This window comes from Scyliorhinus canicula, chromosome 1 (assembly GCF_902713615.1).
Source record: "Scyliorhinus canicula chromosome 1, sScyCan1.1, whole genome shotgun sequence".
Classification (NCBI taxonomy): Eukaryota; Metazoa; Chordata; class Chondrichthyes; order Carcharhiniformes; family Scyliorhinidae; genus Scyliorhinus; species Scyliorhinus canicula.
In genome coordinates this window covers 292,922,904-292,938,124 of record NC_052146.1, presented here as the reverse complement: position 1 = coordinate 292,938,124, position 15,221 = coordinate 292,922,904, and the positions used below count along the sequence as shown (strand labels likewise).

Genomic DNA, 15,221 nt, shown 5'->3' with positions numbered 1-15,221 from the left:
CATGTATCGAACCCCCCCCCCCCCCCCCCCCCAAGCCTCACCATCACGTGTATGGACTTTGTCAGTTTACTCTGTCAACACTTTCATAAAACTATTCACCCAGTTTACAAGGCCCATAAGCAAACCCACGACTGTGAACTGAAATGTGAATAAGAATAATGTGATGCAGGGTTACATTATCCTTTTTAATTTGGTATTTCATGTCATCTGCTTGATCCTAAAAAAAAGTCAGAAATAGACCGTTTTCCAAGTGAAGACAACAGTTGAATTTATTTGCAAGGCATAAAATTACACAAGTTAATGATTACAGAAAGTATTGCAATATTTAATTTGCACACAAAACAGTCTGAAAAATAACAAACACTGCAGAGGATCTTCTACCCTTCTAGAAAAATAGAGCCTAGTTTCAGAGTCAATTATCTTGTGGGATGTGGACGTCATCAACATCGGGCACGATTTAACTAAAAAAAAAGCCAGTTTCCGGGATCGATTCCGCTATCTAACATCAATCGGTTTTTCCAGCCTCAGCAGGGAATACACCACCGAGGCCCCACTTAGCCCCATACCCTGCAATAAGGAGCGCTTCAGTGTAGGAAGATACAAGGGTATCATTTAAAGAACTCGACCCGCCAACGTTGCCCCTAGAGCCCTCCCCAACTCACCTGTTCAGCACCCCCACACCATCACATACAGGCAGGGCACCCCCGGGCCCCATTGCAGATGGAATGCCCACCTGACACTTTGACACTGCCAGTGTGGCATCCTGACAGTGCCCCTGGCAGTGCTACCTGGCCACACTGGCAGTGCCAGGCTGGCACCCCTAGTGCCACTGTCAGGATGCCCAGGTTGCAATGCCAGGGTGGCATGCTGGTAGTGCCAAGGTGCCTGGGTGGCACTAGGGTGCAATTGCCTGGTAGGACCACCCAGGGGCCTGCAATTGCCTGGAAAGACTACCGTGCCATTTTGCCTGGTCCCTGTTCATGGGGAACAGAGCTAAATGATGCCCAGCTGGGGTCGCTTCAGTGAGGCCGATAGCTGCCAGGTGGCCATTCGACCCAGAGACAGCATGGTTGAGTGAGTTTGACTGTGCAAGACTGGGCCCCACCCATTGTGGGTGGGATCCAGATCACAACACCGTGTGAGATCTCGTTCGATGTAGAAAGGCGTAACGACTGTTGGAAATCCTATGAAAAGCCTCTCCCAGGATCTACCGACCATGTCCCATTCCAATTCTGGCTGGACCCAGTTAGTAAATCGCATCCATTATCTTTATTATTAGTTCCAATAAAGCTACACTGAATATCCCATAGTCAGAGGTTTCAGCAGTTTATTGTAATCTTTTTAAGCAAATATCAACAGCAAGAAAAATAAATACCTGTTTAATATTTTTGACTTTTTTATATAAATGCAATTATAAAGCTCCAAATCAAAATTACTTTCACTCTTCAAGCTCTAATCAACTGTATAATGGAATTATTCTATTGTACTGCCACAACAAATGACATTTTTCATTTAATGTTTTCTTGTCCAAAAAAAGTGGGAAGAGCTCACTTAAAATAGCCCCCTTATATAATGATTTCTTTTAGCACAGTTCTTAATCAAATATATCCATGACATGATCATTTAAGGTTGAATTAAGCATAAGGTTTTTGCAATCTAACAGAATATTTGATCAACACCGAAATCAAAGACTTTCAATTATTATTTTCAAAATAAAAAAGGAATTAAAACTTTCCTAGATTTTGGATACTCCTGGAACTTCGCCACATAAAACCTGGAAAAGCAACAAAAACAAATAGAAATTAAAGAAAAACATAACAATTGTCCAGTAAAGCTTCACAACAGATGCATCGATATATTTCCCTCTAGAATATGCAGAACAGAATTTTTAACCATGTCGAAATATGCAAGCTGTAAATTAGTTTTGCTGAAAAAAAACACACTTGGTGCAGCACGTTGGCTTAGAGGTTAGCACTGCTACCTCACAGTGCCAGGGACCCGGATTTGATTCCAACCTTGGGTGTGTGTGTCTGTGTGGAGTTTGCACGTTCTCCCCGTGTCTGTGTGGATTTCCTTCGGGTGCTCCGGTTTCTTCCCACAGTCCAAAGATGTGCAGGTTAGGTGGATTGGCCATGATAAATTGCCCCTAAGTGTCCAAAGGTTGGGTGGGGTTACGGGGGTAGAACTGGAGATTGGGCCTAGATAGGGTGCTCTTTAAAAAAAAAAGGGGCGACACGGTGGCACAGTAGTTAGCACTGCTGTCTCACAGCTCCAGGGACCCGGGTTCAATTCCTGCCTCGGGTGACTGTGTGGAGTACTGTACTGTAAATTCTGCACTGTAAATTCTATGATTCTATGTATCGTATCATCTGGCACTCCTCAGGACAGATGCAAGAGTGGCAAATTTCAAAAGGAAACACCAATTTATACTGCATAAGAGGGGTGCTGATTGGTTGACAGGTTAATTCTGATTGGTTGAGATGTTGCTATGGCGAATACATCCAGGAGCTTTTATTTATTCAATAAAGTTTGCCCGCAGAAAACAAGTACCTGCTCAAATGTGCAAGCATAAGTGAGCTACGTTGTCAGCTGACTGACAAATTAAGTTCAATTCTTAGCATATTCAAGACTGTCCAGCAAATGCTGCTGAATCACATCTAACATTGACATTATGTTCTGAGTTTTGCAAGAACTCTGTTGGTTGAGTAGAATTCGACTATTGCGAGCAGCTAAAGGAATGTGTCATTTGATACGATTCACTAGTCATTGGGCCATATCCAATGGATCGGGCATTGCACCAGCACTAAAATTCATATACCACCCTACTCAGGTTGTGTGGTAAGCAGAATGTGTTTTTTGGCTTGACGGCAGCATCCTGTTGGTGGAGAACACGATGCATGTTTCCACTAGATAGTAGCAGCATGAACCAGCTGGCCTCACCTATTTATTTAAGATACTTTACCCGTACAGAGTAATTTGAGGTAGACTGGGCACATTTCAGGCTCATAATTAGGGCAATACACCAAACAATGATCTGATCAGAGTAGCCATTGCCCAACAGGATAGCTTTAATGCACCCATTTCGACATCATGTTTGCACGGTGAGCAAATGGCTCAGGCCCCATTTAAGGGATTATCAATAAGGCCAATCTTGTAGTACATGTAGCTTTAGGAATCCCAGTGGCAGTGTTGCATTAAATAGTGAAGAACCCATTTGGGGATTTCTCAACTAGCACAAAGAGGAAAAATATTTTTAGACTGCTCTCACCTTTGACAAGGTGCCAGCCAGGAGACTGTTAAATAAGTTAAGAGCCCATGGTGTTAAGGGTAAGATTCTGGCATGTATAGAGGATTGGCTGAATGGCAGAAGGCAAAGAGTGGGGATAAAGGGGTCTTTTTCAGGATGGCAGTCGGTGACTAGTGGTGTGCCTCAGGGGTCGGTGCTGGGACCATAGATTTTCACAATATATATTAATGATCTGGAAGAAAGAACTGAAGGCACTGTTGCCAAGTTTGCAGATGATACAAAGATCTGTAACGGGACAGGTAGTATTGAGGAAGCAGGTGGGCTGCAGAAGGACTTGGGCAAGCTAGAAGAGTGGGCAAAGAAGTGGCAGATGGAATACAACGTGGAAAAGTGTGAGGTTATGCTCTTTGGAAGGAGAAATGGAAGCATTGACTAATTTCTAAATGGGGAAATGCTTAGGAAATCAGAAGCACAAAGGGACTTGGGAGTCCTTGTTCATGATTCTCTTAAGGTTAACGTGCAGGTTCAGTCGGCAGTTAGGAAGGTAAATGCAATGTTAGCATTCATGTCGAGAGGACTAGAATACAAGACCAGGGATGTACATCTTGTCATAATATACACCAGTATATCATGGTGTAGACACATACTGATGGACATACACTGGGACCAATCAACATGCACAAACACCGCAGCCAATCACCAGTTAGAATACACACACTATAAAGGCAGAGGGCACCACGGTTCCCGCTCATTCTGGATGCTGCCTCTCAGTAGAACAAGAGCTCATCAACTTTAGCACAGACTCACACCACGTGCTGAGAGATTCAACTGGTTCGGACAGGCTAGGTCTCTAGTAAAACTAACCGTTTAAACCCACAGTTCTCGTATGTCGATTAGTTCATAGTCAGTTAATAAAATAGAGTTGAACCTTCCTCAGTGTTGGTGGTATATGTTAACCTCGCAAGTCTACATTATCCAACACTTCACATCTGAGGTTATATAAGGCGCTGGTCAGACCCCATTTGGAACTTTGTGAGCAGTTTTGGGCCCCGTATCTAAGGAAGGATGTGGTGGCCTTCGAAAGGGTCCAGAGGAGGTTCACAAGAATGATCCCTGGAATGAAGAGCTTGTCGTATGAGAAACAGTTGAGGATCTTATTGTAACTTACGGGATACTGTGAGGCCTGGATAGAGGAGTTGAAGTGGAGAGGATGTTTCCACTTGTAGGAAAAATTAGAAGCAGAGGACACAATCTCAGACTAAAGGGATGATCCTTTAAAACAGAGATGCGGAGGAATTTCTTCAGCCAGAGGCTGGTGAATCTGTGAAACTTTATGCCGCAGAAGGCTGTGAGACCAAATCACTGAGTATCTTTAAGACAGAGATAGATAGGTTCTTGATTAATATGGGGATCGGGTTATGGGGAGAAGGCAGGAGAATGGGGATGAGAAAATGTCAGCCAAGTGGCCTAATTCTGCTCCTATGTGTTATGGTCTTATTTCAAAATATGAATTTGAACATAGGATGGAGTGCATTGAGGTGTGTAAGTGTTAAGATCCCGGACCAGACCCCAACATTTGTTACAAGAATTCCAAGCATTTTTTTTATTTTTAAAACTCTAAAGAAATGATACTTCGCTCCAGGAGTGATTCCACTGACCAATAGGTATTTTATACTAAAACAAATTTTATTTTTAACACAGGATTAAACACATTAACAACACAGAAAATAATTTTTCAATTAACAGTCAAACAATTCATGAAATAAAAGGGAACCCTATTTACTACTAACTTAAACCTTCTCTATCTCCAATAAGCAAAGCTCATCTAAAACCACTTATAAATAAAGTTAGCAAACACAGGGTTACTTGCTGTACACTTATATATAGATTTCTTTGAAAGACCACTTGAAGAGAGAGAGAGGTAATTTCAGGAAATAGCCTGCAGATCCTGCTGTCTGTGTCAGACCAATCAACTTAAAACTGCACCGGCTGATTCGCCAGGACCACGCTTGTGAGCTCCCTGCTAACAAGACAGAGCAGCACTTAAACTGATCCTGCACAGTCAACCCCACACAGCTCGCAGCCATGCCGTCAAGACGATCAGCCCCACTATTCAGGGATGCAGACCTGGGCAGACTACGCAAAGTGGTCGAGACCAGATGGGATGCCCTGTTCCCCCGTGGGTCAGCTTGGGATGTGTGACTAGCATCCAGTGCACCAAGATCAATGACCTTCACCGGGCCATTTGGGCAAGTTGGCATCAGACCCCCCCCCCCCCCCCCCCCACCAAGAGAATGTGCCTGCCACCGACCCCGCCAGCACTTCCCTGCCCTGGCCCATCCATGTCCAGCAGTGAGCCCTATTCTCCCCCCCCCCCCCACATATGCTCATCTCCCCCACCCGGGACCCTCTAACCCTGTGATGAACCACGCGAGCAGCTAATGATGCCCAATCTAGGTCCCCATAGGAAAAGTTGGCTCACAACCAACGGGAGAGGGTCCAGATGGGCGGCGGGGTGCCAGACATCGGAGTCCTCACGCCCTATGATAAACGGGCCCTAGAGGTTGCGCGGGAGGCTGAGCACAGGTCAGTGACTGCTGTAGAGGTCGGTGCAAGGCGATCCTCCCAGATGAACTGTCAAACATGAGTTATTAATGCCACACAGACTGACCCATCCCTCCCACTGACCACATGTTCATTCTCCGGCAAGACCTGCAGCCAACAGCACCAGCCCATCTGGAGTGGTTCCACCTACCCCCCCCCCCCCCCGAAGAGAACACCCTCCGAGGAAGCCACCATAATAATCGTGACACAGCTGTCATCCCCACCCTCCACTAGCGCAGAGACACACACTTTGGTCGGCAACGGTAATAGCCAGGCGTCCAGTTGATGATATGCTTCAGGTGAAGGCAGGAACAGGTGAGACAGAAGTTGGAGGTCTTCTGGAGCCCAGGACATAGCTGGGTCCCAGTCAGATGCTGAGCCTCTGAAAGAGGTTTACCTGGAGCTGAGACACACAGTAGGGTTCGGCCGTGAGATTCAGAGGATGCTGGCAACAACACTTCAGCGGGTCCATAGCCAATTGGAGGAATCCCAGAGGCTATGGGCACAGGAGATGCTGATGACAAAGCATGGCACCGAGGCCAGCACATCTCGGGTGGTGACCACAGTGGAGAGCGTGCTGTACAACGAGGGCAACACGAATGCAGGTGTCCAAGGCGTGGCTCAGTCACTGATGGCCATGGCAGAGTGCCTCAATAGTGTGTCCCAGTTACTGGGGGACATCTCCCTACGGGGTGGACCTTAATGAGGCGCTGCGGGGCATGTCCCAGTCTCAGGTGGGCATAGACAAGGTGCGGCAAAGTATATGTCAATCTCAGGTGAGCACTGCCGAGGCACTGAGAAGCATGATCCAGTCTCAGGTGGGCACTATCAAGGCGCTGCAGAGCATGTACAGGGAGCATCACTGAGGCCATCAACACCATCCTGTAGACATCGGACAGCAACCAGGGCTGGCACAGCCAGATGCTCCTCCATTCCAAGGTGAACCCCGGGCCCTATGGGCACCAACCAGGAGGATGCCAACCCGGAGTAGTCAAGGCCAGATGGGATGCCCTGTTCCCCGATGGTCAGCTTGGGGTGTGTGACCTGGAGGACCGGCATCCTGTGCCCCAAGAAGATCAATGACCTTCACCGGGCCATTTGGGGAAGTTGGCATCAGATCCCCCCACCAAGAGAATGTGCCTGCCACTGCCTCCGCCCAGCACTGTTCCCTGCCCCGGCCCATCCATGTCCAGCAGTGTGCCCCATTCTGTGGAGTGATGACGGCTGCTACCAGCTCCCCCGAGTTCCACCGCCTTGACAACAGAGTGTTTCAATCTCAGCACCTGGTACAGTGCAGCACAGTGCGGCATGTGGCACCGGCAAATGCACCGGGGGCCGGAACCCCAGAATACACCTGCCAGGGGCATCGAACGCCACGGGATGTGGTAAACAGCAGGCTGCCTTCACCTCTGATGTGCATCCCTGGGGCACACCTAGGCGTAGCGGTAGAGCACGTAAGGCTAAGCACGTTGAACATTACTGAGAGGGCACTGGGGAGGGGGGGTAAAGGTGGAGGGTGCCTGGGGGGGGGGGGGGGGGGGGTGTGGGGAGGAGTAGGGTGAGTTGAACAATTGGGGAAACTTCTGTAACTGATTAAAATTTGTTGACCTCGACCAATGTGACGCCTTTGGCACTTTCTTCCGCTATGCGGGCCAAGCACCAATCCAGTGCCGCATCTCCCAAGATATGGGGTTCCTGGATCCCAGGAGGGAAGGAATGAGGGGTGGAGAGAGGGGGATCGACGGACAAGGCCACGTCCTGAGTGAAGCGGGTGAGGTTGAGGGCCTCCCTGGCCCACCGGGCACTGGGCCCTTGCCGCTCCCGCCTGTACTCCACCTTTGATAGGCCCTGTGGGTCCTCTCCGGGCTCGTGGCCCTCCTGGTAGGTGGCCACATACTCCTCCCCATGCACCTCCTGCACGGCACCCCGCTGCTGTGCCTGGTTGTGGAGGACACAGCAGACCACCACGAAGCAGGCGACCCTCTTGGAGTGTACTTCAATGCATCTTGTTGGGCCTGTCCATGTCAAAGTTTATATAGTTTTCTGGCCTGGCAAACAGGGCATTCATGACTTCACGGATGAACTGGTGGGCTGCAACTTGTGAGATGCCGCACAAGTCCCCGTTCAAGCCCTGCATGTTTGAGCATAGACGTTCAGGGCTGTGGTGACGTTGTCGGCCACCGGGAACAGGTATCTCCCTCCTCCTCCTCCTCCATGTGGTGCCAAGACCGTGACGACCTTGCACAGGTGCCACACCATCCCCTTGTTGAGGCGGAGCCTCCTGCGGCACACGCTGTCCGTCATCTGTTTGAAAGACCAGCGATGCCTATACACCTTGGGACGTCGCAGGCCTCCCTCTCTGGGTCCCTCGCTGGCCTGATGGTCGGCTGGGTCCTCAGCGTGTGGGGCTAGGTCCTGCACATGGGCTGTCATCTCGAGCCTCTGTCGACACTGCTGCTGCCGCCATCAGCACCACTTGGCCAAGTTCTGTGAGGTCCAAAATATCATCCATACCATGAATATCTGTAAGGAATTGGAAGAGTGTGAGAGACTGACAACCAGCGGTGTCTACCACCCCGGGACCCTCATTGCTCCTCCAACACCCCCTGCCATCTAACACGCCCTCCCATGCAACCCCAGCCACAGCAGGGGGCCCTAGTCACCGGACCTCACATCCTGTACCCCAGACACCCGCACGTAATGTTACTGGGACCGGGTGCTGGTCCCCTCCCCAGTGCACTCACCCACCCCCCGGCTGCAGAAACGTCCCCGGTTCTGGTGCTTAGCCTCCGATTGTTCGGATATTGGCTGCTGCATCCATCGTGTTGCTTCCCGCAGTGTCCAGGCACAGTGTCTACTCATCACGGGCTGATTGCAATGAGAGGTAGTAATCCCAACATGCTACTTGACAAGCCTACCCACAGGAATCCACTAAGGATGCGTGAAGCGCTCACTTAACTAAGATTACCAATCAGCAATAATAATAATAAACTTTAATAGTGTCACAAGTAGCCTTCCATTAACACTGCAATTAAGTTACTGTGCAAAGCCCCTAGTCTCCACACTCCGGCACCTGTTCGGGTACACTGAGGGAGAATTCAGAATGTCCAATTCACCGAACAGGCACGTCTTTCGGAACTTGTGGGAGTAAACCGGAGCACCCGGAGGAAACACACGCAGACACGGAGAGAAAGTGCACATTCCGCACAGTGACCGAAGCCGGGAATCAATGAAATGAAAAAAATGAAATTAAAATTGCTTATTGTCACAAGTAGGCTTCAATGGAATTACTGTGAAAAGCTCCTAGTCACCACATTCCGGTGCCTGTTCGGGGAGGATTGTACGGGAATTGAACCGTGCTGCTGGCCTGCCTTGGTCTGCTTTAAAAGCCAGCTACTTAGCCCTGTGCTAAACCAGCCCCAGGGGAATCAAACACAGATCCCTGGTACTGTGAAGCAACAGTGCTAACCACTGTGCTACCGTGCTGCCCATATTCTACAACCTCGCAGCCAGAGGCCTCCATGGTCAATGGGAGCTATGGGTGGTCTGTGGGGTAGGCTGGTTGGGGCTGGGCTTGCCTCCGGAATGGGATCACGTGGTCCAGGGGTGGCATGGTGGACCCGTGGGCACTGAGACACCCCACCTCACCAGCCAAGGCCATGGGTGGCTACCCCTCCCTGTTCTGCAACCCCCCACCCCCCTCAATGGAAGTCCACCTCGACCGAAGCTGGCCCCTCGGGTACTCTCCCGCTTCTCTGAGAACGGGAGCAGCAACCCAGTGCCCCGGCCTCTTTGCCTGTGAGCGAATTCGGCTACTCATCTCCTCGGGTCCCTGCAGCAGCCCTTCCATCAGCTTCACCTTTTAAAAGGAGTACTAATCGGCACCCACGTGACCACGTGCTGAGGAGGTGGTTAGATTACAGGAGGCCCTGAGATAGGGAGTCGCTCCCGTTAATTGTATGGAGATTGACCTTAAGTGGTGATTTTGGTTTCTCGCTGCGCCACGGCAGGATCCTGATTTCACCGATGAGAGTGGGCCGGTTAGGTCACAAACAGATCAGCGCCTGGCGAAGTTCTTGTTTTTGGCCTCTCCCATGATTTAACAACCTCGTCGCGCTCTCGCTTAAGAGCACGCACCCATTAAATCACGCCCTGAATCTTTAGTTTAGGGGCTGGTTTAGCTCACCAGGCTAAATCGCTGGATTTTAAAGCAGACCAAGCAGGTCAGCAGCACGGTTCGATTCCCGTACCAGCCTCCCCGGACAGGCACCGGAATGTGGCGACTAGGGGCTTTTCACAGTAACTTCATTGAAGCCTACTCGTGACAATAAGCGATTTTCATTTTCATTTTTAGTTTATGATCAAGAGGACCTAATGGTCTTGTCACTGGATTAGTAATCCGGAGACCCAAATTAATGCTCTGGGGACCCGGGTTCAAATCTCACCATAGCTGATGGTAAAATTTGAATTCATTAACATCTGGAATTAAAAAGTCCAGTGAAACGATTGTTGTAAAAAAAACAATCTGGGGCAGCACTGTGGCGGTGGTTAGCACTGCTGCCTCACGGTGCTGAGGTCCCAGGTCCGATCCCGGCCCCTGGTCACTGTCCGTGTGGAGTTTGTAAATTATCTCCATGTCTGCGTGGGTCTCACCCCACAACCCAAAAAGATGTATAGGCTAGGTGGGTTGGCCATGCTAAATTGCCCCTTAATTGGAAAAAAAAAAATTGGTTATTCTAAATTTATTCAAAAAAAGTCACAATCTGGTCCACTAATGTCCTTTAGGAAAGGAAGACTTTACCATCCTTATGTGGTCTGGCCTACATGTGACACCAGATCCACAGCAATGTGGTTGATTCTTAAATGCCCTCTGAAATAGCCTGGCAAGCCCCACCATTCACGGGGAAGGGCAATAAATGCTGGCCCAATCAGTGACGCCCAAATTCCATGAATGAACATGGGATCATTCATGAACACAGCCTAAATGTAAAGAAACAAGAAAGAAAAGTTGTTCTTTACTCCTCATTATTACCTGTGATGATGCCAAGCACGAGATCCTAAGCACACGGCTGAGAAAATGGCAAAAGCAAAGGCTGGGAAGGTCCAACTCGCTATGGAATAACCAAACCACTCCACAATCTCACCAAAGTAGTTTGGTACAGAGACATATTCAAATAATCCTCCTAAACAAAAAGAAAACAGAATTGTCAGGATGGTTATAATGTGTGTCTGCAGAAACAGGAAATACAACTTCCAATGTAATTTCTACTGTCACTGAATATTAATGCATGACTAATGGTGCACACTAATTCATGTCATTGGAGTTTCAAGAGTCAGATGCCTAATTTTGCACGACAAATTAAGTTTGCTTTCATTTCTCTGGTGTGCTAGCTTTCATTTTTGTGTATACACTATAAACAGCTTGTGCAAGTAGGTACTTTAAATAGGCTGATCTGGAAAGTAGGTTGGTACAACAAATTGTCCTGCTTCAAAGTGAACCCAGAGATACAGCTACTGCAAAATCAGTTAGACTGTTTGATGTTCCATCAATTGGACTCGAGACACGATTAAGATCCGAACTGTGGCTTTAATCAGCTAGTTGTTAGCCCGGTGGTCGACTACAGAGTAAGGCCGACCGCCGGGAACTCTGGGTACTTATACCCCGTCTCGGAGGCGGGGTCTACTTGCCTCTCGACCAATTGGTGAGCAGTCACATGACTAGTCCCAGCCAATCGGATGAGAGGCACAGGACCAGCCAGAGCCAATGGGAAACCCATGCTCTGCACCAATGGCAGTGCTCACATTCATACCACCACACTGTTCTCAATTTAAAGAAAATTGAGTGATTAGTACTAAAACGGGTTTCTATTTTCCTCTCCTCCCTAATATCCCATGTTAAAATCAGCACTAGGCATTCCTGGGCCAATTACAGCACAGGCAACTGCCAAGTGCCTTTAATTCTGACAGAAAAAGTGGTGGGAAAATTAGATCGTATCATTAATGTGTTGAATACATTTCTTTTAACCAAGAGATTAATGAAAACAGATTCAATATTTCTGTTGAAATAACAAAAGAATTTCAGACAACTGTGCTGATTAGCAGAGTAATTTAACCCAATTTCTGACATACTTTAATAAGGCTTGGGGAGTCCAAAGTAAGCAAAAGTAAACATTTGTTTTAAAACAATTATATACACGAGTACCGGTAGAACCTCACCAGGTAATCGCTCTTACCGGTCGGTCTCAGACTGGCCCACCTTTTATACAAGTACGGGTAAACTACTCCGCCCCTGGTGGGGGAGCTTGTACGCCTCAAGTAGCACGGGGAAAATAATCATCCTCACACCGTATGTCCCGTGCAGGTTATTACAAGCTCCTTCTATTGCATCATTAAGCATGTTTTGCACTTCCCACTGTAGCAACCTCATCTAAAATATTGTCAAATTTTAATGTCAAACATTTTTTTTAATAGGAACTGGATTAATTAAGCCCACTCAACTAATTTCCTGTAGGCCCCTCACAGACAATCTTCAATCTGAGTGAGAGCTGGATTCAAACACAGGTATTGCATGGATGACACCTGATTGGAGGCAAGGATCTTATGCTAAGTCAAGCGTGAAACTAGGTTTGACAACTTTCAGCCTTTACCTTGGAGACTGTTTAAATGACCAAATGTTTTTGCAAGTTTTATTTTTTTCCTGATTTAAGACCATGCACATCCTCTGGACTCGCAGTTTAATTGCATAATGTTAATCAATGACTAATAAAAAGGTTTACCAAGTCAAGTGACTGAAACTTAAAGAGAAAGCAACCATAGGTTTTAGAACAGAAGATTTTAGAACACAAAACTTATCCATCGCAAGAACCAGCACGATCGGATGAGCTCTGAAGAAGTCATATTTATTTTTTCTCTCCACAGATGCTGCCAGACGTGCTGAGCTCTTCCAGCATTTTCTGCTTTTATTTCTGATTTCCAGCATCTGCAGTATTTTTCTTTTATTATTATTTATTATGATTAATGTTGGTTCATTTAACCTCCAAGATAATAGAGCATTTACGTTAATTAAATGATACATGTTCTAGATAATAAATCTCCTTTACAGAAAAACATAAATGCAAAAAAAAAGATAAAATGTAAGAACATTTACTGTGCTTTTCCTTGTTGTATTATGCGTCTTCATGTAGCATAAGCTGCTTCCTTGATGTATGCTCTGACAAAGGAAGGTTCAGGCTTGGAGATAGGTTTAACACATTTATTGAACAGTTAACAATTCTCCTACTTGAGTTTGACACTCCTGCTAATCTTTCTATAGTAACTCAATCTAACTAACCAGTCTGCTCTAAGTCATGCGGTGGATGTGATGCTCTGATCTGCCCCTGTCCTTCTCTGTAAGTCTCGCCTATGGAAAGAGAAAGAGCATGTGTGCCCTGTCCTTTTATATGGGTTGCCCCCTTGTGGTAGTGTCACCTCTGGGTGTCTTGACTGCCCATTGGTCGTGTCCTATTCTATGTGTTCATTAGCTGTATGTCTGCATGTCATGATGTCTCTGGTGCTCCCTCTAGTGTTTATTTAGTCTTAGTGTATTTGCATTAACCCCTTGTGTATTTGCAGTGATGCATATCACCACATTCCTGATACTTGCATATTATAGTGCCTCAAAATAAAGAACAGTCTATTAAATGACAAGACATTAAGTTAGTATACAAATAGGAGTTGAAAGGAGACGCAGTTGATGAATGCTAAATGCAAGACTCGACGGGGGAAAGAAAATTACCTGTAGGAATTTTGTAAGTTACCTCTCCAGGTTCTCTCAACTTTCTCAACAAATGATCACTGTGGATATTGAAGGTCATTCCGAGGAGGAATAGCACCAGTCCTAGAATATAGAAAAATCCTTAATTTCTTTGAACACAACAGAAAAAACAACATTTACCACTTCAGTGCAATTTCAGCCTTCACTTCTAAAGATTTTTAAGACTAAGCATGGCATCATCAAATTTATCTAGTCTTCTCTTGTACTCTTTTCAACCTGAGTCCAGTGCCACAGGCCTTCGCTCATCCATATTTCTCAATATGATGTTCCAAGATTTACCAACAGGGTTAGATGAATCTTGAACTCTCTTTCCATTTTTACCCCACATTCATGCAAGGATTGGATTGAAGATTTAGAATAGAACCATAGTTCCTACAGTGCAGAAGGAGGCCATTTGGCCCATCGAGTCTGCACCGACCCCATGAAAGAGCATCCTACCTAGGCCCACTCCTCCACCCTATCCCCGTAACCCCAACTAACCTTTAGCATGGCCAATCCACTTGTTCATCTTTGGACTGTGGGAGGAAACCGGAGCACCCGGAGGAAATCCACGCAGACACGGGGAAAATGTACAAACTCCACACAGGCAGTCATCCAAGGCCAGAATTGAAACCGGGTCCCTGTCCCTGTAAATTTACCATTTACAACAATGATTGCCCTCTTAAGCCAGTCAAGATTGAATTAGATCACATGTGCCCATCATAACTGAAACTCATTTCAACACTTCTAAAATGTTGCAGCTAAAAGCAGACAAACAACTATTTGTATTGCAGAACATCTCGAACAATAAGTATCAAGAATTGCAATGAGCATTTTTTTTCCGTACATCAATCGAGAGTCTAAAATTCTCCATGTCCAGTCCAGATAATCATTTTCTAAATGCTAACCATAACCTCAGGTAGAGTTTTCCTACAATGAAATTGAAATCAGTATATTACCCGGGTTCCAAAAAGGATCTCATTTAACACCATTCGTTTTTCTGTGTTTGTGTGATTTAAAAACAGTACTAATGTCAAAATTGGATACCGTGGTTGATACAATAACATTGGGAGATCTTATTATGAAGATATCCCTGTTCTCCTATGATGCTTCAGGATAAATGGTACAATTACACACAGGTACTTATGTCAGATGGCACCAGGCTCTTTTCTGAGCTTGTACAGGTACCTGTGCTACTGTGGAGTAGCCATTTTGTTTATATGGTTACTGAAAAATGATGCTGACTGGTTTCTAATGATCAAATCCCCACTTTTCCTTTTTAGAACTAACTGATGACTAGACTTTCCCACACAATTAGAAATACAATGTTCTATGATTTTTGAATACCAATTAATTTGTTGAGTCTGGATGAATAATAAAAAATGTGAATGGCGTTATTAAGCACTTTGACCCTTTCCTCTGCTATGGTCTCCAGAGTGAAGGAATGGGACGCTAAGAAAATACTGTCCTAAAACATTCAGTAAAAACAGTGGCCCTTTTCCTCAATATAAGTAAGCATTGTTGGAGACAAATCACGATTATTCCAATAACATATTTGATCAGAAGAAGTAGATAGTT

At 46.4% G+C, this 15,221-nt stretch overlaps 1 protein-coding gene across 1 annotated transcript in view; it reads right to left on the bottom strand.

The window, feature by feature from the left end:
• Positions 1–1,313: 1,313 nt before the first annotated feature.
• LOC119975622 (3-oxo-5-alpha-steroid 4-dehydrogenase 2-like) overlaps positions 1,314–15,221 on the bottom strand; it is a 30,625-nt gene continuing 16,717 nt past the window's right edge. The window contains exons 3-5 of the mRNA XM_038815414.1: positions 13,626–13,727; positions 10,884–11,034; positions 1,314–1,774 (exon numbers count right to left, since the gene is read on the bottom strand). Of these exons, the coding sequence (XP_038671342.1) occupies positions 1,708–1,774; positions 10,884–11,034; positions 13,626–13,727 (320 nt within the window). The 3' untranslated portion in view covers positions 1,314–1,707. The remainder of the gene's footprint in view (positions 1,775–10,883; positions 11,035–13,625; positions 13,728–15,221) is intronic.